A 27206-nucleotide genomic window follows, 5' to 3' on the forward strand; every position below is an offset into this window, starting at 1 on the left:
AACCCAAAGATGTGGAATATGCATTTGTTTTGTGATGTATTGTTTTAGTAAATAAAACATTGCTGAAGGGGGTGCTTAGGGAATGGGTGTTTGCTTGTATTTGTAGAGGAATGCTCTTTAAAGTATTAGGGAACAAAAAGGAACAAAAAGAAACAAAAACCAAGAAGTCATATTCCGATAAATCTGCAAGCTGAAGGCAATCATCTGTTTGCTAAAAGTACATTTTACTTTTACTGCGGTGCGTTGAAGCCTCATTGATCTTTCAAGATAGGGTACCTGCTGAATTTCAGCTGCAGATTAAATGTATTCTTTTCTTGATCAGAGAAGATACAGATAAAAGTTGTCTTTCTTCTACTGTATCATAAATTAATAATGATAAAACCCTGGCTGTTTTTTTCTCCCCTTCTTAGTCAAACGTGTTCTTTACACACACACAGCAGAAAGACAGCAGGAACTTCTCAGGCGAGGGGAAACAACGGCACAGTGATGGGCAATCTTCATTAGCGGAGAACCCCATCTCTCCGGTGCAGGGCGTGGCACACTCTCAGAAAGTCACAGGGATGCAAAGAAAGATGCATAAACACAAACACATGCACACGCTGTATTACTATGACCTCATGAGGCACACAAATTGCATATCTATAATCCTCTAGGAGAATGCACCCACATCTTCGAGATTGTGCTGGAACTGAGTTTTAAAAAGAGAATGCAATTTCTTTCAGAAAGTGATTCCACCCTGCTTTCCTTAGGGATTAACCAGCTTTCTGAACAGTTTATTATTTGCAATATCAACACCCACTTCTTCATAGTGAAATCTGCTATAGGTTGCTTCTGGAATTATTTCACAATTCTTTGTCATCTAAAGTTAAGGATTAACATTAAGGTACTTTCACATAGTCACTCATGAATCACTGAAGGTCTGGACTTTTCCATTCATATATACACAGAGCATGAATATTTACGGATCAGTACAGTTAGTGGCCTCACGTTACAATGGTGACACGATGTGGCAGCTCTTCCAGATCCTAATTAAGCTCTTGATTATACTGCGGATGCACCGCATTCACCAAGAGATGCTGATGAGCGATAATGAAACGCACTGTTTTGATTACAGCGTTCCAGATCAATATGCTTGATTATCCCCCCAATGACCAACACAATATCGATGAGTTAGGCCGTAAGACAGTGAACACCTGAGCTGAACACCGCCGTCTGGTTTAAGGGAAACAGAAAAACAAATCATTATGCATTTCAATAGATTAAAAAAAATCATATTGTAAGGCATGATGGGATGACCTTGAGCATTAATGATTATAAAGAAATTATTGTGTACACAAAGAGGTCTGAACAAATACAAAACTGGCTCATGAATGGAGAGCGAGGAGCTTCTATGGAATGCTTGGAACTGATTAAAATGATTCTTGCATACCTTTAGTAAGATTAGACTTATTGAATTCTCATTTTCATTGCTCAACTCTAATTGTCTGAGGAAACTGCCGATTAAACCCACTTTAAAAATCCATTTCTAACTTTGATTTTTTGGCTGCACTCTAATCTCTGGTATAAAAAAAGGTTGTGCATCAACAAACAGTGAGGGAAAAAAGTATTTGATCCCCTGCTGATTTTGTACGTTTTCCCACTGACAAAGAAATTATCAGTCTATAATTTTAATGGTAGGTGTATTTTAACAGTGAGAGACAGAATATCAACAAAAAAATCCAGAAAAACGCATTTCAAAAAAGTTATAAATTGATTTGCATGTTAATGAGGGAAATAAGTATTTGACCCCTTCGACTTAGTATTTGGTGGCAAAACCCTTGTTGGCAATCACAGAGGTCAGACGTTTCTTGTAGTTGGCCACCAGGTTTGCACACATCTCAGGAGGGATTTTGTCCCACTCCTCTTTGCAGATCCTCTCCAAGTCATTAAGGTTTCAAGGCTGACGTTTGGCAACTCGAACCTTCAGCTCCCTCCACAGATTTTCTATGGGATTAAGGTCTGGAGACTGGCTAGGCCACTCAAGGACCTTAATGTGCTTCTTCTTGAGCCACTTGAGCCTTGGCTGTGTGTTTTGGGTCATTGTCATGCTGGAATACCCATCCACGACCCATTTTCAATGCCCTGGCTGAGGGAAGGAGGTTCTCACCCAAGATTTGACGGTACATGGCCCCGTCCATCATCCCTTTGATGCGGTGCAGTTGTCCTGTCCCCTTAGCAGAAAAACACCCCCAAAGCATAATGTTTCCACCTCCATGTTTGACGGTGGGGTGGTGTTCTTGGGGTCATAGGCAGCATTCCTCCTCCTCCAAACACGGCGAGTTGAGTTGATGCCAAAGAGCTCGATTTTGGGCTCATCTGACCACAACACTTTCACCCAGTTCTCCTCTGAATCATTCAGATGTTCATTGGCAAACTTCAGACGGGCCTGTACATGTGCTTTCTTGAGCAGGGGGACCTTCACGGCGTAGTGTGTTACCAATTGTTTTCTTGGTGACTATGGTCACAGCTGCCTTGAGATCATTAACAAGATCCTCCCGTGTAGTTCTGGGCTGATTCCTCACCGTTCTCATGATCATTGAAACTCCACGAGGTGAGATCTTGCATGGAGCCCCAGACCGAGGGAGACTGACAGTTATTTTGTGTTTCTTCCATTTGTGAATAATCGCACCAACTGTTGTCACCTTCTCACCAAGCTGCTTGGCGATGGTCTTGTAGCCCATTCCAGCCTTGTGTAGGTCTACAATCTTGTCCCTGACATCCTTGGACAGCTCTTTGGTCTTGGCCATGGTGGAGAGTTTGGAATCTGATTGATTGATTGCTTCTGTGGACAGGTGTCTTTTATACAGGTAACGAGCTGAGATTAGGAGCACTCCCTTTAAGAGAGTCTCAGCTCGTTACCTGTATAAAAGACACCTGGGAGCCAGAAATCTTGCTGATTGATAGGGGATCAAATACTTATTTCCCTCACTAACATGCAAGTGAATTTATAACTTTTTTGAAATGCGTTTTTCTGGATTTTTTTGTTGTTATTCTGTCTCTCATTGTTAAAATACACCTACCATTAAAATTATACATATAATATCATTTCTTTGTCAGTGGGCAAACGTACAAAATCAGCAGGGGATCAAATACTTTTTTCCCTCACTGTAAAAGCATTGCTTTGTAGAACTGCAGGAGAAAGAATACGACCTGATTTCCATAAGAAAGGCAGGAGAGCTGGGTGACTCTCTCTGATGCCCAGTTCAGGGCAGAAGAATGGAAACCACTCAAGGATGGATAAAATCCCTGTGGGAGTGCAGGGCCCAGCAGCGCCTGCCTGGAGGGACCCGGCTGGAAGCTGGCCGAATAAGAAGCACGGTTGTGAGACGGTATATTTACACCCCCCTCTCACACTACAAGAGCACTGCAGATTTTGTGCCGGTGAAATCAATCCTGTTTGAGAATATCGGAACTCCTGCGGCGGCTCTAAGCCTGGGTCGGTCACCTTCAGATGGCTACGACAAGGAGGTGGTGTCTCCGATCTCAGAAACACATTGGCGACAGCTAAATCGGGGCCATGAATCGTGCTATAATGCCAGGATTAAAAATTAAATTGGGAGGAGACGTACCATCGTCCTTGGTCCTCTCCAGCACAGGGGGCGAGCTCGCCTCTCCGTCGCCAATGCGGGTGAAGGCCAGGACCTGGATGTCGTACAGGATGTAGCGGCGCAGACTGCGCAGCAGCACCGACTGAGTCAAATTCCCCTTGACCACCTGCACCTGTGGCTCCGAGTTCGAGTCCTTCTCCTTATACAGCACCTGAATAACACCGCAGACAGACGCAGTAGACACACAGACAGACGCCCAAGGACACCATTAACAACTGTAATCAATCTGCCTGACGCTGCCACCCGATGCCACTGATAAAGCCCTAGGGGACAACAGGCAGGCATCATTATTTACCACCTTCACAATCTGCTCAGTGTTTCTCAATCCATCTCAACACATGGTGGCGTCAGATGCTCGAAGTTGATACCAGGGAGTGTTGCTAGGTGATGGCCACGGGCAATTAGAGCATCGTTAGAGGCAGTTTCTTTCCAGTCCTGACTTTTTATTTGCTTTGAGAAGATAAGAAAACCTCTCTCAGGTTACACACCGCTCAGTGAGGAACAGATGGCAACTTCCGATATTATGTTTTCTAATGTGATTGCCAGCTCCAGCCTAGCCCGACCCTGCTTTGAAACAAAGTGCAAAGAGGCTTATATTGCCCCTGTACTCTTCAAAGACAAGGAAAAACATATCCACATAATTGGACTCAGTGATTTGTGTGTGTTTAATAGGCAGTTATTCATTTCATCAGTGGGTGAGAAAAAAGGCAAGCTTTGCTAGACTGAAGAAAACCTCACCTTCTGTTTTTGCTGATGGTAGTAGAAACATACTAACGTTTAACACTAAAACATAAAACGCACATTTTCCACTGCATACAGTGACATCTGACGATGCAGAAGTTTCAAAGTGCAATTTCAACAATACGGCTGTGGGCGGCCAGTGAATCACAGCTCTAAGCTGCTGCTGCTGCCTTGTCTTACAAGTCATGTGGGGTTTCTTAATCTTTGTTGGCTCAGCAGAGGCAGAGAAGGCTTTACCTCGTCTTCTGCACTTCCTGTCTGAGACTGACACCCTCCTTTCAAACTGTTACTGAACCTCATAATGCATCTCTGCAAAGGAGTGCCTGACCATGTGACCATGTGCTGTTTTATTGTCCACATCACTTACAGCAACTGCTTTTGTTATTACAAATCACTACCGATGTATGTAAACATTTATTTTGCATTTATTACTCCATATCTCACTTTCAAACTTTAAATCACAATCACCACAGCTCACAGCTCCCAAAAACACATCGTCAGACAACATGGCAAATGCCACCAATTTCTTCAAATGAGGCTTCCTGTTAATCAGTTCAAATTCATGTGCTTTTCTGTGGTGAGAGCGACGCTGTGACAGACGCTGTGATGGACGTACCTTATACCCCAGGATGTGTCCGTTCTGCTCGTGCTCTGGGACGGGACCCCAGGTGACTAGAATCCGCGTGGAGCTCACGGCCTCTGCCGTCACGTTCTCAGGAGACCCAGATGGCACTGAGGAATGAGATCCCATTATGATGATGTCAATCTATACTCTTAATTAAACCTCTAATTGCTACACAACTTCAGCTGTGATTTCTTTTGCTTCTGTTTTGAAAATGAAGATTTCTGAAGTCTGTCAAACCAACCAGGAGTAAACTATACAATCAATTCCAACAGGGAGGCACAGGGACTCCGTTTCACATCCCTTCATGCAAGGAACATGGGTTTGTGAATCGCCTCAAGCAGGTAAAACACAACAAAACACTTGGAAGTGGCTGGGTTGCATCAGCCATGACACACAGCAAATTGCCCATCTGGATCTGCATGTGGCGGCTGTTTTAAATGAGCTTGGTGTACAAAATGCCGCCTACATTAGCAAATCAGCGCGTAATCAAATAGGCTTATTTCATGATTACTGACGCATGTGGTCGCTGTGAACCAGATTCAGTGTTTAATAGAATCAGTCGACTGGCCGATGCTGGAGCCTCCCGGGCAGAGCTGATTGTAAGTGTGCGAAAGCAATAGCACACATAGGCCGGGACTGGTCTGTCACTTCTCTGCAAAAAATCAACAGCTTGTCTGCAGAACTCAAGCAAGGGAGCTTCTATGAAAGTGAAACTAAGAAACACGCAAAGCATGTAAAAATGATTCAATACAAACATTTGGGAATAAAAAAACAAAACAAAAATACAGAGGAGATTAAAAATGATGAGAACACCTGATATCTAAGGTAAGCGTGCAGTCAAGGGACACTGAGGAGGAGATTCGTTGACACACGTTCTTCAGTGAGGGAGGGGCTGCCTGCGGTGTCTACAGCCGCGGTTAGCGGCTTACTTAACCCTTCCTCTCTTTCTAACGGGAATTCAACAGCAGGGAAGTGTCCAGTCTTTCTAGAGCGGCGGACGGACTGCCCCTCCCTCGTTGCTGGTGCCCTGTGGGCCTTACCGACGCGGTGCTGTCTCACCTGACTCCCGGGTGCGGCCCCTCACTGCCTCGCTCCAGGGCCCGGCCCCAATGGAGTTGAAGGCCTGGATCTGCAGCAGGTACTCCGTCCACTCCTCCAGCTCCTCCAGGGTAATCTCCCGCTCCAGCCGGTCGCTCACCAGCTGCGTCCGCGCCTCTCCCTGCAGGTCTGCGCGCCACAGACGGATCCTGTAGCCCACAGACTCGGGGTTTCCGTTGTACTCTGAGTCGTGCAGGGGCTGATGGGCAGAGCGAGATGGTGAGCTCATGGACAAGTACTGCCCCTGGACACTCACCACTGACGAGACACCCCCAGAGAACTGCCCTGTCTGCCCCTGCACCCTCACCACTGACCCCACACCCAGAGAACTGCCCTGTCTCTGTTAGACATCACACCACATCCTGCAAGGACAGGGCTTGGTTTTCCACAAAACGTATGGCATCCTGTATAAACACCTCAGTCGTATATCCAACTCCCTAATCTATATCAGTACATTCCTGACATGACATGCAGACAGAAACCTCAGCACTAGCCTTGCTGCTTGATTTCAACCGTACATAATCTCAGTGAGAGAATTCAGATGCATCATCACTGACTGCTGTGCATCAAGGCTTTGTTTTATGTTAAAGTCTATCGAATCTGAAGTCTTTGTCGTCACACGTTGTTTTGCATAATAATGGCCATTGTTACAGTCCTGAGTTATGGCAGACCAGCACTGTTTCCTGAGATTTGATATGAGAGTATCGGTTACATGGCCGGGTCTCTTTTCTAAAGAGATTTTAATATCAAAAGGACATCATGAATATTTAAAATACATTTGACTGAGCAAGAACAAAGACAAAAAGTCCTCTATTACTCTTCTTTACACAGACTGCATTGTGTTTCAGACAATAGTAAGTGCCTAGTAAAGCAGGCCCTGTCTCCAGCGCTCTCACATGCCCGTTCTGCCTGCTCACACTGGCATGAAGAGGGGATTGTTTTACACTCCATAACCGACACCAGGGCCTTCTTGCGGTTTTATTCTGTGAAACAGACTTTTTTTTGTTCTTCACAGAGAAAGAAATTCTTATGAATTATTATGCAGTACTTAACCCTTTATGAGTTATGTGCTAACACACCATATGACAATGTGGGTGGGGGGGTAGTACACTGGTGATCATTCTTACCACCCATCGCAGCCACAGGCTGGTCTCACTGGCCGTGCGCACTGTCACGCTGCTGGGGGCCACGTCGGGGGGGGCCTGCAAGGTCTGGATGACGCGGGAGGGTTGGCTCAATGGGCTGGAGCCCACGATGTTCACCTGACGCATTCTAAACCTGGAGAGAGCAGCAACAGCCACCCGTAACCACCGGGGACACAGACCCCACTGTTTAATACAGCCACACACAACCCACTGGGGACACAGACCCCGCTGTTTAATACAGCCACACACAACCCACTGGGGACACAGACCCTGCTGTTTAACACTTCACTTTCTCTCTGTTTCTCAGTATGGTTAAAAAAAATTTTTCTTTAAAAGGTACATAATTAAACAATTGTAGCACTTCATCAGATAATTTTAAAAGTTACTAAAACACTGTTAAGCAAGGTTAAGGAAAATACGCACAAGAGCCGTGCAGTGAACGACCCCTTCAGATCCCATTACATTGTGCAGAGTTGGCGATAACCAGGGTTTTGAGTGTCTCCTCACCTGTAGTGAGTGAAAGGGCTCAGGTTGGGAATCTCCAGCACCTGAGCTTCTGGTTCATTCTCTTTCTCATACAGGAGCCTCCACTCCTTTTCCTCTCCGATGCTCCCGACCTGCTTACAAAAGAGGAGGAGTCAGAAAGACGTTCATGTCGCGCCACCAATGATTGAGGTCTGAGGTCTGAGGTCTGTGCTCTGCTCCTGTGCCTTTTAAAGAGCAGCAGCATGGAGCGGTTTCCCTACGACCCCCGACCCAGGGCTGGGGTCAGGGTCAGGGTCAGGGCTCTGACCAGGACGTGAGATCTCAGCCCAATGACAATCTCAACCCAGCCTTCCTTTCTTTACTATTATGAGTAACAAGAGTGGTCAATCTAAATCACTTCACTTTCTGATGTCAGATAATAAATGCAAAGATGCAGAGGAATACAACTAAAGTCTACTCTGCTGGACACTAATAAAATCATTATTTTTGTATCTTTTTACATCGACTACTTTTAGATAATCTGCAATCAGCCTTCATTTAACATGGAAAGCAACACAGTAGTATAAACAATTACATATTCAAATAAAATCAGTTCCAGCTCTGCACTTGAACTTTACTCAAGTGGATGACATTATGAGCTGCCATCAGTCTCTAATTCTCAGGAGGCTTCTGTCGGTTTGCAGCTTGTCATTTGCGTCAGTGTTTCCTCTCTCTGCCCTCCTCCTGTCCAGCACACAGTCTAGACCGCCCGGACAGACGCTGGATAGCACACAGATCTGCTCCCTTGCCATTGCAGGACAGCACACTATTATTTCTGCATGAGAGCAGCATGTAAATTGCCTTGCACTGTAATTGTTAAGCTCCATGAAATGGCAGTAACAGAGACTGGAGAACATAAAGCGACGCCCTGTTTCAAGAACCCCTGCCGATATAAAGGATGTTGGAGCAAGCCTTAACTGTATACAGCCATATTGCTCTCTGCAGGATCCATAAAACACCAGGTATGTGGTAAGTGTATGTGCCAACATGATAGATAGGAGAGCAGGAGCATCTTAAGCTGGCGACTGAAGTTGTATTTTATGCCCCGTGCGCAGAACAATCTGTTTATCTGTGCCTCAGCCCTCTGCGAGTCAGTTTAGTGCCTCGTCCTCGTGGAAGCTGCTCAATCCGGCTGGCTGGCACACCGGCAAGGTCACAGGATATTAACTTTCTCAAAAAGGGCTGTTGTGCAGCGGCGCATGCTGTTTGAGAGCCACAGCTGCACTTAATGAATGTAAGGAAGACTTTGTCAAGGTAAAGAAAACATTGCTTTGCTCGGTGCACTGCGCCAACAACTCCTGTTGTTCAAGGTGTAAAAATCGAATTTTCCAGAAACAGACCCCGGCGAGACATCCCAGCTGCTCACTGTAATTGGCACTGTGGTGCAATGTTCATGCAGAACAAAGGCTGAGCAGCGGCCTGCGCACATCTTTACACTTCTTTTCATGAGCCTTCAAAGCGCCGTTCTCCACACAGGGATCGCAGATCTCCAGGCAAAAGCACTACCAGTGTGTTTAACAGGCAATGAACTGTGCATAGTCTCCCTCCCTGAAGCTGTGAAATCTGAAGCACTGGTGACAGTACTGAGATGAATTCTGGGAAATTAAGTCCCACGGTTTGACGAGGCCAGGTACCGGCAGACAGCAGGGGTTAAAATAAAAACTGTCACGGTCTTCGATTACGCCGGTAATCCTTCATGATAAGACTGTAGCAAAAGTAGCAAGAGGACCAGGCACACGCACAGCGTTATATGATCCGAATACTACAAGAGGGAGGAGACAAGGATCTGCGCAAAAGGACAGACACGTAACCACAGATTTTGAATATGTCAGCTGCATTAGGGACACACACCTCTGAACTAATCTAATGGGTTCAATCAGGGAGTCAACAGTCTAGAAAAGTTTCATGTATTGCTGTGGACCTTCAATGCCATTTCCTGATATTGGGATAGATATTGTAATAGCAGGCAATGCATCCCTTTTTATTAAAATCAAATCTTCAATATATCAAGACATTTCTACCATTTAATATTTTAGGATTATAAAATTTAAAAAACACTTCACTGGAGGCAGTACTATTCTGTGAATTGCACCCATCACGGTTAATCCATAAATATGAATAATCGTATTTATGACTCCTGAGCTGGGGATCTATTTATTAAAATGAGATGTATATAAGCCCCCCATGGTGCTGCCTTCTAAACAAAATATCAGATTTAATTTGAGATGAAATGCTGCTGCCCAGTAACCCTAAAGGCTAGCTGAGCTATTTGCAAAAAATAAATAAATGGAAAATGCATGCAATCTTAAATCACACTAGAGCAACAATTTTCTATTAAAGTGCAAGCAAATGTTTCATAGCATTAGGCATTAACAGTCAGATATCCTGGTTTGGAGCTATTTGCTTTTGATGAAAACGCAATTGATAAGAAAAAAAAAGGAGAAATGCCTTAGCAATTTTCAGTTATTTGTATATATTATTAAAAGTTGGAAGTTTTACCAGAAACCAATATAACCATTCAGTAAATCCCACAATCTAAACTTCCTTTCTTACTGTAGAAAAAAAGCAATTTAATTCAGAAATTCGTCTTGCTGTGTAGTGTTTGATTATAGTACAAGACGCCGCTGCTGTGATGTTCAGAGCTCATGGTCATCGCCAACGCCGTATTAAACCCCAATTAATCTCCAGCACCCCACTATTCTCTTCAGAACAGGTCCTTCTTAACCTCTGTAAGGATGAGTCAAGTATTTATTGAATATATCAGCAATAAAACAATAGATCATTACTGGAAGATGAAAGGAGCTCCACTTCCAGATGTTTTGTATCCTTGACAGTCCACACCTTCTCTATTATTTCTATAACTGTATTATTAATAATAATAATAATAATAATAATAATAATAATAATAATAATAATAATAATAATAATAATAATAGCACCAACCTGCCCCTCCACAATCCACTTTGACACGGATGTTTTGCCATCGTCCCCTGGGCGAAACTTCAGTGTGGCAGAGCGGGGGCTGATATTGGAGATGATGAGGTTCGTCGGGACCCCGGGGAGCTCTGAGTTGAACAGAAACAAGAGGAAGGATATTCCAGGACTTAATAAATTATTATTGGCACTCTGCAAAATCTACAAATGATATTAAGTAAATAATTGATGAGGTATAATACGATTCATTAAACTAAATGTAAAGCATTTGGCCTGTAATCTACTACCACAATACAGAGCTGAGGACTGGAAACGGGCAATTTCATACACAGATTTTCACGACGGTTTAAATTTTCAGTTCAGTAATGGAAGTGTTAAAATTCAAATATCCACGAGATAAATTCTGTTTCTTTCACATTTTACACTATAGATTTTAGAGAACTTTAATTAAGCAATTCATGGCACTAAAAGTACTAATAGTTGATAACTGTTGCATCTCTGTCCCCATAATCCCCGGTGAGCTCCGCGGCTCTCGCTGCCGCACTCATGACTTCCAATTTGCAGTTTATCAACAGGGAGAGCAGCTTGCACTTGGCTTTTCTCCATAGTCATGCATACATCATTTTACAGTGACAAACACTGGGCCTCTAAGTTAGTTTAAATTAATACTACTTCTCCATAGCAAATTTTTGATTCATTGCTGAGCAAAAACAGCGACTTATCAGCTTCCACAAAGACAATGCCAGCTTAAAAGATCATTATTCATATTCATTCTGATCCATGTGCAAAGCTTCAGGATTGCCGTCTGCCAAATGTAAAGCCATTGAAATGCACTGGAAGAACTATAGATTTTATGGATAAACAAGATTTAGATTTACACAGCGTGCGTGTGCGTGCCGAGTGTTGGTGGTGTACACACATACACACACACACACTCTCACACGCACACACAATCTCTCAAACACACACACATTGGATGCTGCTTATTAGCAAACCTGATTAACATTTTTTTTGGACATCAATCCCGTCCCACAGACTTCGACGTTGAAGCATTTCAGATATTGACAATGATTTGTCACCCATATCCAGAATGAGCTGTAATGCCTGCACTGCCGCGTCCTTGAGTAAGTTAAAACATCAAAAACCCTGCATTCTTCTATCACAAACTCATACAGCAGCTGTCCTGTACATGTATAAACAACGATTATCACAACCTGTGTGAAACAACATGAAACACAGGGTTTCGGTCAGTTTGAATTCTGTTACACGACCTACAGGCTCGCAGGCCAGAACGGATGATTAGGACTGAAGAGCTAACACCCACAACCACAACCCAGCTGCTTCAGCACGAGTGTCTCATCAAACCCTGCACACAGACCTGGCGGCACCCCAGAGGAGATGGTGGACGAGGTGGCGGCACCCAGCCCGGCCGTGGTGATGGCTGCCACCTCGATGGTGTAAGTTGTGAGAGAGGTCAGGCCCGTGACCTTGTACTCCAGCGTGGAGTTGGGCATCGTGCGGGTCACTCGGGACGCGTTCCTGCCGTGCACCTCCCACGACACCTGGTACCCTGCAGAGGAGCACAGAGGAACACAGTGAAACGCTGTCATCAGAGTGGGGATCCTAAGTGAGAACAACGAGGACCTTCATGTGCTGCGAATGGACAAACTCTGAGCTCTCAGAGTCGAGAGGAAACCACGAGCAAGACAGAGAGCAGTCCTGCAACACTTGGCACGCACACACTCCTACAACAGCCATTTCATTTCTATTGACAGATATACCTTTCACATTGTGCTTTTTATGTATACAGACAAATTAATCACACACTGCTGCTATAACGGGGCTGTACACCACTTCAGGGCCGGGTTGGAGAGTAAACTCCGCTGTCAGGACATGAAGGCACAATTTATCCAGGACGAACACAGAGGATCCAGGTCAGCGCAAGGGATGGGTATTACTGACTTCACTCCTAAATTTAGAAACAAGCCCAGGCTCTTTTCAGTTATCTAGACCTTGGACACCACTCCCTAACCTGTGTCTAACGGAGACTAATAGCCTGCAGAGGTCCTGTATAATTTGCTGTTTATCTGGAGTATATTTTCTCGCAGTCAGCAGTGTTTCCAATCACAGACTGTCCTCTTGCATTGAGATGCTCATACATCAACGTTTGCACTGAAAGACCCTGCAAGAAACAAGGAAAGCAAACATGCAGGAGGAAACAATGCCTTGTGTTCTGTTAACGATGGAGGCTGTTAGAGATGATTTAAATTTAATCCACATCCAATCTCATTCATTTATTTTATTTTGGACTCCTTGATGCTTAATGGCTGGCACTTTCTTTTCATTCTAGTGGAAAAACATATGTTAGCAGGTAACCTTCCCTTAATTGGGTGCATCAGATTCTCAAGCCGTTAACGTGTCTGATGAATTGTTTCCTGATGATAACATGTCGGGTTAGCGCACACCGTGTGTGCAATATTACCGTTTCCACGATTTCACAAACCCATTCTTACAAACATCACTATACTGAATATAAAGCCATATTTCTGCCTGGATACGTCAAACAATAATGCCACTTAATGGCCTTTGTGCAAAAACTCAATGAAGTGTTAAATAGAAGCATATCCATTAAAACAGCAGCGAGAACTCGCAGTCCCTGCTAAATTAAAATGAAACACCTTTCGAGAAGCCTACCTATGCATGCACTAATGCAATGTTCATCTGAATTGTACCAGAAGGACGGTAGATTATATTGCATATCGGGGCTAAAACAACGGAAAAGATGCAATTAATCATTTTTTGTCACAGACGCAAAACTAATAAGTTGTCTGGTATCCACTCTCTTTACTGGAAGATAGAATATAAATGTATATAAATATGTGCAAATATATACTTACATGATTAAGTTAATCTGGATTTAATTCCCCAAGTGGGAAATGTGGTTTTCTTTGCTTTAATCAGCTTATTAAAACAATTAATTTCAACACTACCCAACTTATTTTTTTAGCAAATTCAAGAGCATTTAATGGTGCTGTGAGGGTGTGGGAGGGACTGCATTGAGGCTAAAGGAATAAGAGGGGAAACCAGAAGCACCTTCACTTCATCTATAATGATCGTTATACAGATTGTGGCTTCCTTCACTAAGAGCAGCTCGTTTTCCCTCCTTCAGACTCGCTGTGCGGCCACCGGCACAGTAGGTGGCGGTAGAGAGCTGTGCTGCGAGACCCAGGGGTCACACACTGGGGCCCGAGAGCCCCGACGCTTTAAGAGCCACTGCTGAGACGCGCTTTCCTGCCGCATGTGACACGTACCCGTGATGACCCCGTTCTTCTCCGGGGGCTCCTGCCAGCTGACCCGTAGAGAAGTGTCGAGGATCTCCGTGAAGCCCAGGTGACCCACCGGACCGGGCTCTGAGACACAGGGGAAAGGAAATTCAACTGAAAGGACAGCAGGCACACAGGAACCCCCCACCCCTGCACTTACATTCACCAGGTCTGATACACAAACAAAAGTTTAAAGATTCATCACGGGTGATCTTTTTCTCAGTAAGGACAGATGGCCGCGGCATAGTAATGCGTAAATAAAATCCCCCGTTCGCAGAATGAAACATCCCAAAGTTCTGTACGGGTTGTAATTCACGAGCGCAGAGGGGCAGGAGATGCATTATTACAGTGCAGGCGCTGTTGTCCACGTCTCTGAGAGCTCAGCACTAGATCACAGCCAGCGGGAGATGAGTCCGGCTGATTGCTCTCTGGCACGTTGGAGAGGTATCTGTAGAGCGACGTGGCTGCATTGTAAATCACCGGCCTGCATATTAATCCAGGAATGGAGTCACAAACTGTCAGCACACACAGCTGCACACAGACAACAACCCGTCTCTGAACTGAAGTGAAGTCTGACATGATTTAAAGCCAGTAGCCCACGTAGCCTGCAAACATACAGCTGGAGTTCTTAGAGAGGAAATGAAGGTTTCACATAGTGACGGTGTCAGACTTATCCCTAAAACACCATATTTAACAAGTTTAACAACGTTATTTAAAACCATGAAGACTATCAGTCTGCGACTCTTTAAAAACAGCTCATAGTGTTGAACTTAACTGTCTCAAAAAATTATCACTGTAGATAAGAAGTCTGCAGCTGTTCAGAACGGTCTAGTATTAGAGTTGGTAGATAATGAAGGAGCCCTTGATGTATCTGAGCCGTGACATTTGCATCGCTGCTGAACTTTGGAAGAATCTCTCTACATCAGGGCTGGAGATAAGAACTGATCATTGCAGCGATGCACAGGAATTAAAATGACTTCATGGCCAGATAAGTCTTCATGATTGTCAGGTAATGAAATGTGGAATTAGAATTTAAAAACTATACTTATCTCCAATTTACACATTTGTCTTCCTTCAGAAATGACTGGACATTCAAGTCAGATACACCAGAGTGCATTTGCCACTGGCGCCTCACAGTGCTGAGACCTTCGCTAAAGGAGAGGATCCTGATCTCAGGCCTGGCTGTATCGGACAACAACAGGCAACAAGCCAAGCTTTCGTGTTGCTCACACGGCAGCGCAGCACCGCTGCACGCACTGTAACCTGTATTCATCACAATTTTAAGTCCACACTCTTTAAATCCTCAATTTCATTACCAAATATAGCAGCTAAGAGAAAGGATCTGTAAATCAGTTCAGAATGGAAAAATACACAGACGGGCACACAAACACACTGCTGGACAGGAGCTGATGCTCAGTAACTGACTCAAGTAGGATTAGACAGACTGTTTCATCGGTTGAGATTAAACATGTGGAAGCACACAGCATGGACAGAATCATCTGCCTCGTCCCGTCGTCACTCACTGTCCTCGTGGGTCTGGACGGGCTGGGGGAAGCTGTAGGGCCCGTCGCCTGGGGTGGTGAAGCACAGGACCGAGGTCTGGTACCAGCAGAACTTGTGCAGCCCGCTGATGACGCCCTGGTGCCGGGCGCCATGGAAATCCGGGGTGATCGTCACCACGGTGGCTGCTTCCGGAGAGTTCTGCGGCCACGCCAGGAGCTGAGGGGCGAAACGGGACCCCTGAAAACCACATCTGTCTGGCAGACACTACAGACTGTTCTGAAACACGTCGAATAAACATTTTCTTGACTGCACTTCGTTTTATCTTATGAAAGTAATGCTGGAATAATGATATGGATCTAATTGTAAGCATGCAGGGAAAAACAGAACCAGCAGAAAAGTCAAACGACAAAAAACAAACTTGCTTTCCTCCCTGTGAAAACCAACAAAGAGGCGCATCATGTTAGGAGAGAAGAAAAAAAGATCAAACATAAACATTGGGTCAGAAAAAAATAATCTTCAGTGCCAGATTTACTTAAAATGTATTGGGACTTCAACACACTGCAAGAGAAACTCAGTTGCATCCACAGGCACGGACTCCTCATGTGCCAGGGTTTCCAAGGTGAGCTTATGCATGTCCGCCAGACCTGAGCGATGCTGCATCTCCATCATCTTCAATCTCAATGTATGGGAGACTCTACAAATACCCTGGAGCCGATCGTTGCGCCTGGTATTTTCAAGTGTTGCGTCTCAGAAGCTTAACACGCTGTGACCAGGTTAACACAGGCTTTAAAACAGACACATTGTGTTGTTGTGTCAGAAGGTCCTCGGGTGATGTAGGAGAGGGCAGGGGGACAGGGTGTCCTGTTGAACATCAGATTTGATGGCAGACAAAAAGCAGAGCAATATTTAGTCTAACCCCCTAATCTCATACCAATCGTGAATGACTGGGAAACAAGAGCACAAAGAGGCTGCTGCAGTCTGGGGTCACGGCGCCTTACCTTGTAGCCCTGGTTGATGCCGTTGATGAACTGCTGAGGGGGGGGGGTCCAGGAGAATCTGATGGTGGTGGAGTTAATGGCCTCGGCCTCGACGTCCTGCGGTGGAGCTGTTGGAACTGAGGACGGACAGGAACAGTGAGACGGACAAACAAAAACACGTGCAACACCACAGGGCTGGAGAGCAGAGCGCCTCCTGAGCCTTCAGAGAGGATGGAGCCGTCAAAGGCAAGAATCCCCTTTTCATAAAATCCCTGTTTGCCGCGGCTGGCTGATGGTGTGATACTGGGCTACGTGTCGCTCCTCGGCCTCGCTCTGCTGGCGCAGCGGCGATGCCATTCCAGATATCTGCAGACTGACAGCTCGCAGTAATGATGTTACACCACAGGCTGAAGTGCTTTCAGCTCCCGAAAGCACAGAAATGACTGTGACTCATAAAGCCAGCCCCCCCCCCCCAGTCCTACACAACAGTCAGCCCTGACTGAGGCTGGCGCTACACCACAACCTCACAAGGAAATTAACAGAAACATCACCAGACCCCCTAGACTAACGCCCAACACTCTATCCTCTTCAATGTCTTCCTGCGGCACCAGCTGCAGCATGACTCGCACACATCTGCAGCCCATTTAGCTCTGAGAAAGTGCTAAACCCACACCGTACCACTCTTGGTATTTACAGTGCACAACAGAAGGGGGTTGTCAACAGCACATGTAGATCTGTATTCATAACAGACATTAAAAACAACAACTCTGAAATTCCAATCATCCACACTTTCTTCACTTCCTGCTGAAAACCATTTTCTGTGTAAAGAGCTTTGGACAACAGCCAGGACACCCTTCAGTCCAGCTCACTCCCACAGCCACTGCGTTGGGACGTTAGTTCGCACCTGGAGAGCGGACATTGAGAGCCCACGTCCCCCTGCACACAGGGCGCTCACGCTCTGCTTGTTAGCACACATCCCCTCCTGTCACGATGATTGAGAGATCCCCCTCAGTCGAATACTAAAGATGTTAATTATCACGGCTTGCTCGAGTAACATGCCTCCTCTCCTCCTTGCTCCTCATATGTTAATTGACAGTGGTGTGATTTGGAGCCAATAATGAGAAGTGACTGGTGCCCCCCCCGCAGATTCGCACTGAGAGGTGTTAGCTCCATTGCATTCAGAGGCCGACCCACCGACTCCATGATTCCCATGCTAATCACCAGGCCAGACTGCCCCCCTGAGGTAACGTACAGCCTCCAGGTGAATTTCCTCACTGCACTCTTGCCTTTAGGTGTGGGCATGTCAAACTGATTTACATGAATCCCTTCTTTAATCCTTTAGCTGTCACTCGTGGAAGTAGACAAGATAACTGCAGACCGCAGTGCCGAGACTTTTAGGAAAACAGTCTCATAATTTTACTTTCAGAAGAACGACCCCTGAATGCAGAAGTGTCTCGCCAGGCTGTCCGAGGACACAGACGAAGGGACAGTTAACCGATGTGGCATAATTCCAGTGACCTGGAGAATTTCCCATCATCGTCAGAGCTCATGTCACAGCGAGCATCTCAGGGAACACCTCTGGGAGCACCTGAAGGACCTCCACACCCCCTCCGGACCCTCAACCTCTCCTGCACTGTGTAACTCCGGCGCACCTGCTCCACACCACGCTGCTCCACAGTATTGCCCCTTGTTAGTATTTATTCTGGCACTCTGCACTGCCTTAGCTGAACCTCATCTGTTATTAAGCCTGTTTTGACTGATGTAACTATTGCCTTATTTCCGACCCCTAAACTGACCATAAAGAGAGAAACACAACTTTCTGTTCTCGTTCTCAGTTCTGATTGGGATATATTGCTGTATATTGTAGTGTATTGTATTGGGAAGTTGCATATTGTATTTTCATGCTCTTACTCTTTCTTGCAACGTGTATGTTTTGTGACAACTGCTAAGAAACACACTATACAAACACAGATATCAGGCTCCCAGCCAGCCTTACTGAAATAACAAGAGCAGGGCCTAGAGCTGCAGCACCGACACCGGCAGAGCGGGCTGGTCCGCCGAGCCGCACCGCCTCGCTGCTGGGATGTCAAACTCTTACATTTCAGAGGGAAAAAACACAAATAAATTTAAGTTTTATAAGTAAACACTGACAACATGCAAAGCTGGATTAACGGCAGCGGCTGCACCTCGACTGAAGAGCCCAGATTTCCTCGATAAATCAAAGCGCTCTCTCTCTCTGCCTGCCAGCCCAGTGGCTCAGAGCAGAGGGCTGATGTCTGGGAACATTTCAATCCAGATTAGGGTTTATATCTCAACAATGCTTATTGGATTTGACATTTTACTCGACCAACTTCAATATGATTTAGGAGGGGTGAGAGGCAACCGCTGCACAAAGGCATACGAATCCCCTGAAAAGTGGATTTACAGGACATAATCCTCAATGCAAAACCACAGTTCAAATGGTTAATATCTATCAGTGCTGTTTCAATAGGAGTGAATATACAGATTTAGGTTGTTCTTCCTACCTTCCTGTTAAAATCACTGCTGCTCAGCTAACCCAATGGAGCCACAAGACTTTAGAGCAGAAAATCAGTGGCAAACACTTTGCTTTTACTTTTTAATAACCGCAGGATTATATGAACCTCCAATGTAATCTGATCAATTACAGTTATTCTGACAAGGTCTAGAGTTAAATTGCTGAAATTAGCATCTTGAGATATTAAATGGAAGATCTAAAATGTTAGTTAACAGAATGTATAAAAACATCAAGAAGAATATAAAATAACCACTTTTAACTCTCAGTATTACAGTATTGTTGTAATCATTCAGTCTTGAGACCTGTTAAAGCATGGCGATTGCTGTGAGCTGCTCTGGTCCGGGGGGGAATGCGCTCGCCCCTCCTCTGCTCGCCTGCGCGGCGCCGTGCAGCCATCACTCAGAGATGCCATCACTCGCTACTCATCTCCTCAGTTCAGCACAGAGGGCAGTGTATTAAAAATACTTTACATAGATATATGCTGTGGTTTATCCTCACATAGGAATACTCTTATCTAAAGCAGAATTGTAATCTTCTTATTTTATTAATTTGCAAAGGAAAATGCATTTCAAGCTTTGATATAATGCATGGCAATGAAGAATTAAGCACCTGTGATGTAAAACCTGCGCTACACACAGGCACTATAACAGCATTCACACATTCATACACGTGGTGAAATTATTCCAGTATATTCATTCCAGAGATTGTCAATAAACAGTAAAAATAAAAAACTGTGAAAACAGCGCAGACTGCAGTAGACCAGTGAATACGATTTGTGATATTTTAATTAACCGTGCAATTCAATGACATGTCTGGATATCAATAAACCAAACAAAAGCCAGCAACTGGTCTGCTGAATGCATGAGTGTTTCTGATAATATTTCCATAAAGACTGTACGGTTCTTACTAATAATGTGCTTATTCAGCTGGTTTGGGTCTTACTGGTAAAGCCCAAACAGACTGCAAGGTTCTCACTGATTAGACAAAACAGGATTGTTTCTCAGTGCCGTGGTTTGCTCATGATATCTAAACTCAAATCCAGTTGCAATTATGAAAGAAAAATAAGTGGTTGGGTAAATTAAACTTTAATAAATACACAAATATTAAAACTGGAAAATTGAACTAAAAATGTGACAACGGGCTTGCCTTCCAAAAATCGCAACAACTCCTGCAGTGGAGGTCAAGAGCAGATCTTCTGGCCACAACAGCCCCTGACACGTCAGGGGGGTGTGAAGAGGAGAGACTAAGAAAAGTCCATCAGTCTTCCTGAACTTACCCATTGCTGCCCGACGCCCTGCCGACACCGCCGCGCTCACATGGGCTTCAGATCACTAATCTCTGGAGCGGCACCATCACAGATAACCATACTTATATGTTTGCACTCAGGAGCTGGAAACTTGCACAGCTGCAATGCACCTCGGCAGCTATGTGAATACATTACTCTGTAAAACAGCTGTTCTCTTTGCTGTTTGTTTGACTTTTCTTTTATTCAGAAGCCTGGTAAATTGGAATAATATATTTTTGCTCAGCTTGTTAATTGTTTGTGAGATATACGCCATACAATATGTTGCTCAGTGCTATAGAAATAGATGCCTTTAAATTAGCAAAGCTATCAATATACCTCGGGAGACCTTTGTTGTCTTCTGGTGAGGCGTTCTGAACATTGTGAGGAAGTGAAATGTGTGAGGACTGTGGGTGGATTGCCAGTGGTGGAAATAACCCAATATGACCAGCACAGCTAGGAGGCAATTCTGTTTCCCGTTTTCACTCTCCCTTCAGACGAGAACAAGTTCTTGCCGTCACTAGCTTTCTCTACACAACTGCTTGGCTTCCTGGCCTGTGTGACATAAAACCCATAATGCAGCTACTTTACACTGTTTTTGTGAACAGAACGTAATATTTTTGTACTATAACATAAATACCTGATATTATAGTATTTAATCAGTGTAAACGTGTTCTGAGATATATACATTTACTATCACAAAGTTAGTCATGTCTCCTTGTTAAACGAGATGCTAATTATATTTTGGAAACATTGACCTGATTTGATCACACATTTGAATTTTGAATTTTTTTCCTTCCAGCCACATACATTTTGAAGATCAAATAAAAGAAGTCAATGAGATGAGCAGTTTCCATGTCAATAAAATGAGGTTTAATGGAAACAATCATCTAAACGAATCAGGCTTTATGTTTTGAGATGTATTTTGAGTTTCAGTAATCCTGATCCCATGACTGACTTGGTCATATTAAGAGCTTTCAACTCCATCATTGATGCATTTCCACATAAAACAAATTAGATAAATTAATGGTCTCGATTCACTGTTGCCCCAGAGTCAATAAATTTGCTCTTCTTAAAATAATCATTTAAATGGCCAATCAGGCCAGCAGTAAAACCTTTAAATGGGCTTGACTGCTCCCACCAACACTGGCGCAGTTTATGACATCTGAAAGCCCAGTCAGGCCAGAAATCCATTACGGGAGCGTGGGGCCCGAGCCAGCGCAGACACGGGTCTGAGGCCCCTAATGAACAATCTCCACGGCTGACAAAGGGATTTAAAATAATTGTTTCGAACAAGATTAACCTCAAACACAGAAGACTATTGGCTTCTGTGCTTCTGCATTGTTCACTTGCAGGAACTGGATTCCTTTTGTGTGGCAGAAAATAAAAGATATTTAGATAAATGAGAACAATAATATAATTGAAAGTTCTATTAACATCATCATCTAATCCTGATTACTCAGCCCATTAAATCCCACGTCACGTTACAGGAGGGGCCCATGTGTGACGGCTGCAGCGGTGATGCCACGGAAGGAGGGCGGTATGGACAGCAGTGACGCCTCACCTCCCTGCAGCGTGTATTCGCTCACGGGCGAGCTGAACACTCCCAGGCCGGCTCCGGTGTACGCGGCCACCTGGATCTCGTACTGTGTCCAGATGATGAGGTCTGCAATCAGGCAGTAGTTGATCTCGGGGCTGGTGATGTTCTTCTGCTGGTACTCCCCGGGAAGACCGGCGAGGCGATACCTGGAATCACAGGATAAGAGCAAAAGCACACATGACAACCAGAATGAAAAAGGCAGATTAATTCACCTGAAACTGTCCCAACACTACTATAAATATATAGCAGATTTACTCAAGGAAGGAAAAAAAACACACTGCCAGGCTTTAAAATGAATTCAGCCCACAGGGTAACTAATGCAATTCAAAGAACTTACCAAAGGCCCTTACCCCAAATCTCTGCTTAGTGGCGACTGCTAAAAATACTCATTCGGCTTATAACAGGCGGGGTTGAGACACCATAAAAATTTAAAGTATCACGAATTACAGGGTGGTCTCCAGCGGGCTCGGACCCTTTAGCGTCAAAGTCTGGAAGCACAATGGTATTCTTGTAAACGTTTGTTTGCCTTCCTGGCAGTGTGAGAAATAAAGACACAAAAACAGGACTTTCGCTATTAAGAAGCGAAAGCCCCTTTTCATCTCCATTTAAGTTGCTTCATAGTTCCAGATGTGGTGTTTTCATTGGACAATGGCTGTGACCACAACTATTTAGGCTTTGTGACGAAAATAATCCTTCCAGAGCCACTGATGTATTTGTCAGAATGCGCTGTACAGTGATCGTCTCTAACAGAAGCATAAACCAACTTTTCTACTTGAATACATCTGCACTGAATATGATGACAATCATTCTGGCAGAACTGGCACAGTTTCTAAGCTTTTGGGCAGCTAAAAGTAACACTGTTTGAAAATATTGATGGATACAAAAACTATACATATCTTAATAAATATAATTTACAAGTACACTTTGCATTGCTGAAATATTACACTGAACTTAAATTATATATTTATTCTGAGAATATTTTTTGTTTTGCCCCAAATCACTGGAAACAGTGAGAGAAAAGTGCCCAACGTCCTCAAAGACCTGTAAGACAGAGCAGCAAAGCAGTCCTCAGCCCCCAAGCTGCGCCTCGGCTCGCCTACCCCAGGACGAATCCACAGTCCCCGTCCCGAGTCCAACCCCAGGACGTATCCCCAGTTCCTGTCCCGAGTCCAACCCCAGGACGTATCCCCAGTTCCTGTCCCAAGTCCAACCCCAGGACGTATCCCCAGTCCCCGGCCCACCTACCTCAGGACGTATCCGCGCAGCACCCCGTTCAGCTCGGGCTCTGGGGGGGGCTGCCACTGCACCATGATGGACTGGTTGGTGCGCCCACTGGCCACAATGTTCTTTGGGGGGGCGCTGGGTGGCTCCTCTCGCAGCAGCAGTCTACAAAGGAAAAGCATTGGAAGCTTAAACCACCAGCGTCGAGCAGGACAATGACATCTGGGCTGGCACTTATCGAGCACAATAACGAAAGGCACGCATTCATCTGCACTCGGCTCACTAGCTCAGCTACAGACACACACTCCTGACGGACCCCGGCAGAGACGAGGGCCAGGTCATACATGACCTCAGTGCTATCGACTTCTCCTTGCAGTGTCTGAACACAGATCAAAGGCAGGAGAAAGATAGCTGGGAACTCCTGGGAGCAACTGTGCATGTACAACATAAGTAAAGAAAGATTACAGATATTCCAGTTGAGGAACTATACCAATAAACTCAAAATGGGGAGAAACCAAATGTGTAGAAGTAATGGAAATAATAATAAAGAAGCAGTCATTAGTGCAATATCGCAGCGGCGTGTTCAAGTGTGATAAGCAGCCCGGCTCAGATCTCAGACTGCACTGCCTGAGGTGGCAGATTGCTTCGGAGTCAGCCACCACAATAAGCGCTCATTAGACTGTATATCTCATTTGCAAATTCTGATTTTGTTTCTACTTAGTGTTCACCCAATTGATTACCAGTGAAATAAATGACATCTTTTCTGATCTCTTGTGCCATGTTTGCTTCTGTTCCCGTGCAATGTTTTGATAGTTGCAGCGCTTAGTGAGAGCATCACAGAGTCAAAGCCTGAACGATACAGATGAGTTGGTGAAGCTGCACCTCTGACAGTTCAAGTACCTCACTTTCAGGAAGAGGAGATGTGTATGAAATGGAAAGTGTGACAAGAATCGATTTCTTCATCACCTGAAGGACATGTTTAGGTTTGAAGTTTGACTGTGTTGCATTTCAAAAGGTTAGCCTCATACAGGCAGATCAGAGACGAATATAAGAGAGATGACAAGAGAGTGGGAGAAGAGTTGATATAAAACAGTATTTACTGACATGGTAAACATGTTACATGCTGCTGACGAGCCATTTACCATCTACACTAAATTACATATGGATGGGTCTGAGAAAGCGAAGATGAAGCACCGCGTAAGCATTGTGTAAGCATTGTGTAAGCATTGTGTAAGTACAATGAAGTATAGTTTTACATTAGCTGCCTTGCAGTGCAAATCAAGTTTTCACGAGGCAGGTCTGTGCTTCTGCAAAGCTATTACAGCAATTGAGAGCTGTCACCTTGTTTTTATTTATTATTTAAAAGGCCACCTGCTGGCAATATATTTTTATGGGACAAAGGCATCATCATAACTTTACAGACGGCTTATTAAGGGTTTGGTCCCACAGCACCGAAACACATTCGCTCTTCATAGTCTATGCATCGCACACTAATGGATGGTAAAGTCTATATTAACAAGTATCGCTGCTCCACATCAATTTAGTTTAAGAATTCAAAGTTTAATGAGGGATCCTTGGGTTATTTCAGATTTATCATCAGTGTCTCCCTAAATCTGGTCCCATTTATTATTCCTTGCTAGAAGTGCTTTTCTTAATTAATGCTTTCAATTTCAAATAATAGCAGCATTACTTTCATATTACTTTGTAAATCTGCCCAATCATGACCATATGGACCACATGCTCGTCAGATCACAACGACAGCGTTTGCTTCATTTAATATTTACAAACGAATCAATTCAGCCTCTACATCTGCTATAAAACATCTTGCAATCAACAGTGTATCAACAACATCAGTGTATCAACAGGAATGTCATTAATCTCATCATACAACATATATGTTTTCTTGTGTGGGAGCACATGGGATTGAAGGCCTGTGAGAATTTTCACAACATGTTCTCTATATAAAACACATTGTATTTCTTGATGTCTATGTAATGGGGCGCTGAGGGGCTCTGAAAAAGACATTATGCAATTTTAACAATTTTACAATGCAAATTCTATGGCGAATGGTTAAATGTGTAAACTATTACATATTGTATTTAATAACTACGTTTTTACAAACACAATATCTTTGTAAGCAGGGTAAAAAACTGATTTATTTTGAAAGTTTAAACTCTTCACCTGTCAAAACACTTGAGCAGGTAGGTCAGACACAGTCCAACTGCCTGGTTCCATAAGTGTGATTCACTCAGGACTATTTCACACGCGGTGGATTCTGACAAGCGTAATAAATATAAAAAAGCTGCAGATAAAGCTTTGCGGCACAAATTAGCTTTGGCAGAAACAGACCTGAAGCCTTTGTTTCCAAATGGAAGTGATACAACGCCTGGCAAGGAGCCATAAAAATCACTTGTTCATCAATAAAGGTTTGAAACGCAGCCAAAGCCTGCCGATGCGCTACAGACACACTTGTTCATGCATCATGTGTCACACAACATAAAATATAAAATAAATACAAAGCAGAAGTGGGACTGAGCAGCCCAGTGCTCAGTGAGAGGCCAAAGTAGAGGTCAGTGTCGATGGAAAAACGTCTCCAGAGACACGAGACGCAACCCGAGAGCAGGAGAGTGATGCGACTCGGAACAGGGCGAACCGCCGACCAGCTGTAATTGGCATTTCTGAGTGAAAACGTTAAACAAATGATGCTTCTTAAAATTGAATGTGGGTGCATAATACAATTAAAAGGTAAATACAGTATTAATGGGGGGCAAGCAAGAGTTAAGTAGGTAGGTGTTCAAATTTTAATAACAGCTTCATCAATATTTGATTTGTTTCAGCTGTCAATATCAAATGGGGTTCTGAGAGTAAGAGGTACAGAATTATTGGCAAATTTAATGTTCTCAGGCTGTATCCCCCCCCCGACTTTCCTAATCGGATGTGGTTGAAAATGCTTAAGCACTATAAATAGTAAATTATGAAATCTGTGCAATTCTACATTCAGGCAACTATAGTGGTGTGAGAGCGTTGCCTGTCCCTGCGCTGTTTCTTCTGGAAGACGACCTCAGCTGTCCTTGACTGTCTGATGAGTCTGACTTTGGAAGATGAAGGGGAACCGACACAAGACTTCTCCACACTCAGTGATGATTGGTTTTCCCGAACACTACTTGTCTTTGAATCAGAATTAATACAGATCTGAAAATGTCTTCATATGTTATGAGCTTTGAACTGTTCCTTGATGTCTATTCCCAAATTAATGTTTAACAATGGCTGTAATTATGAAGCAGCAGCTACTAGACTGATGCGCTTTATAAATACACTATTCACTATTCCTAAAACACTTGTGAAAAGGAAGGCAGGGGATTCCAGCCGCAGCGCTGTTTAATCTTAAATGCTGAGACCTGTTAGCTATCAGTACAGTTCATGAAGAAGTCAGGGATCAGAGGTGCAGACGCAACCACACTCGCGCTGGGACCGCCACTGATTATTAGCATGTTCCGGAGGGAATGCGACTATCCTTCATCCAAACAAACAAAAACAAAGAGTCCTTATCGACCGATTCCCCATGTGTCAGGGTACGAGAGTGTCAGCGATGTGAAGGAAATGCACGTCCACTCCAGGCTCATTTGTTTTGGATGCGTTTTTCAGGGCTGCGCTTGTCTGCTGGGATCAGAGTTCATTAGCAGGATGGATTCCTTTGTCTTTGCTCACCGAGTCGTGCAGTGATTTCCCCGCATGTTTAATTCCACCAGGTCTGTTTCTGCAACTTTCACAACCATTCACACAGAATTCCCAAACGCTCACATTTTCATGGAGTGCTGTCAATATTCACACATGGATAAATAGATATTGGTTCTCTAATGGATAACTTTCTCATTTTGCTCACAAAAGTAGATAGAAAATGCAGTCCCTTAATTATTCCATAGTGCTGCTCGCTGCCATAAATTAAGTCGGAACTCCTTTTAAGATGTATTACGGTTTTTGGCAAACACTAGAAATGTGAAATTTAGGAAGCTCAGTTCAATAACATCTGATGAATATAAATTGCTCAT

The 27206-nt window shown here is 44.2% G+C and overlaps 1 protein-coding gene across 3 annotated transcripts in view; it reads right to left on the bottom strand.

Annotated features, from left to right (window-relative positions):
* LOC136712985 (protein sidekick-1) overlaps positions 1-27206 on the bottom strand; it is a 287347-nt gene that overhangs the window by 31740 nt on the left and 228401 nt on the right. For all 3 annotated transcript variants that reach the window (XM_066689864.1, XM_066689863.1, XM_066689865.1), the window contains 12 exons: positions 23182-23322; positions 21901-22082; positions 16540-16655; positions 15562-15757; positions 14027-14125; positions 12094-12285; positions 10725-10846; positions 7764-7873; positions 7239-7389; positions 6073-6310; positions 5005-5120; positions 3609-3798 (listed from right to left, as the gene is read on the bottom strand). In XM_066689864.1, coding sequence (XP_066545961.1) covers positions 3609-3798; positions 5005-5120; positions 6073-6310; positions 7239-7389; positions 7764-7873; positions 10725-10846; positions 12094-12285; positions 14027-14125; positions 15562-15757; positions 16540-16655; positions 21901-22082; positions 23182-23322 — 1853 coding nt within the window. The remainder of the gene's footprint in view (positions 1-3608; positions 3799-5004; positions 5121-6072; positions 6311-7238; positions 7390-7763; positions 7874-10724; positions 10847-12093; positions 12286-14026; positions 14126-15561; positions 15758-16539; positions 16656-21900; positions 22083-23181; positions 23323-27206) is intronic.

Source organism: Amia ocellicauda, chromosome 17 (genome assembly GCF_036373705.1).
Source record: "Amia ocellicauda isolate fAmiCal2 chromosome 17, fAmiCal2.hap1, whole genome shotgun sequence".
Lineage (NCBI taxonomy): Eukaryota > Metazoa > Chordata > Actinopteri > Amiiformes > Amiidae > Amia > Amia ocellicauda.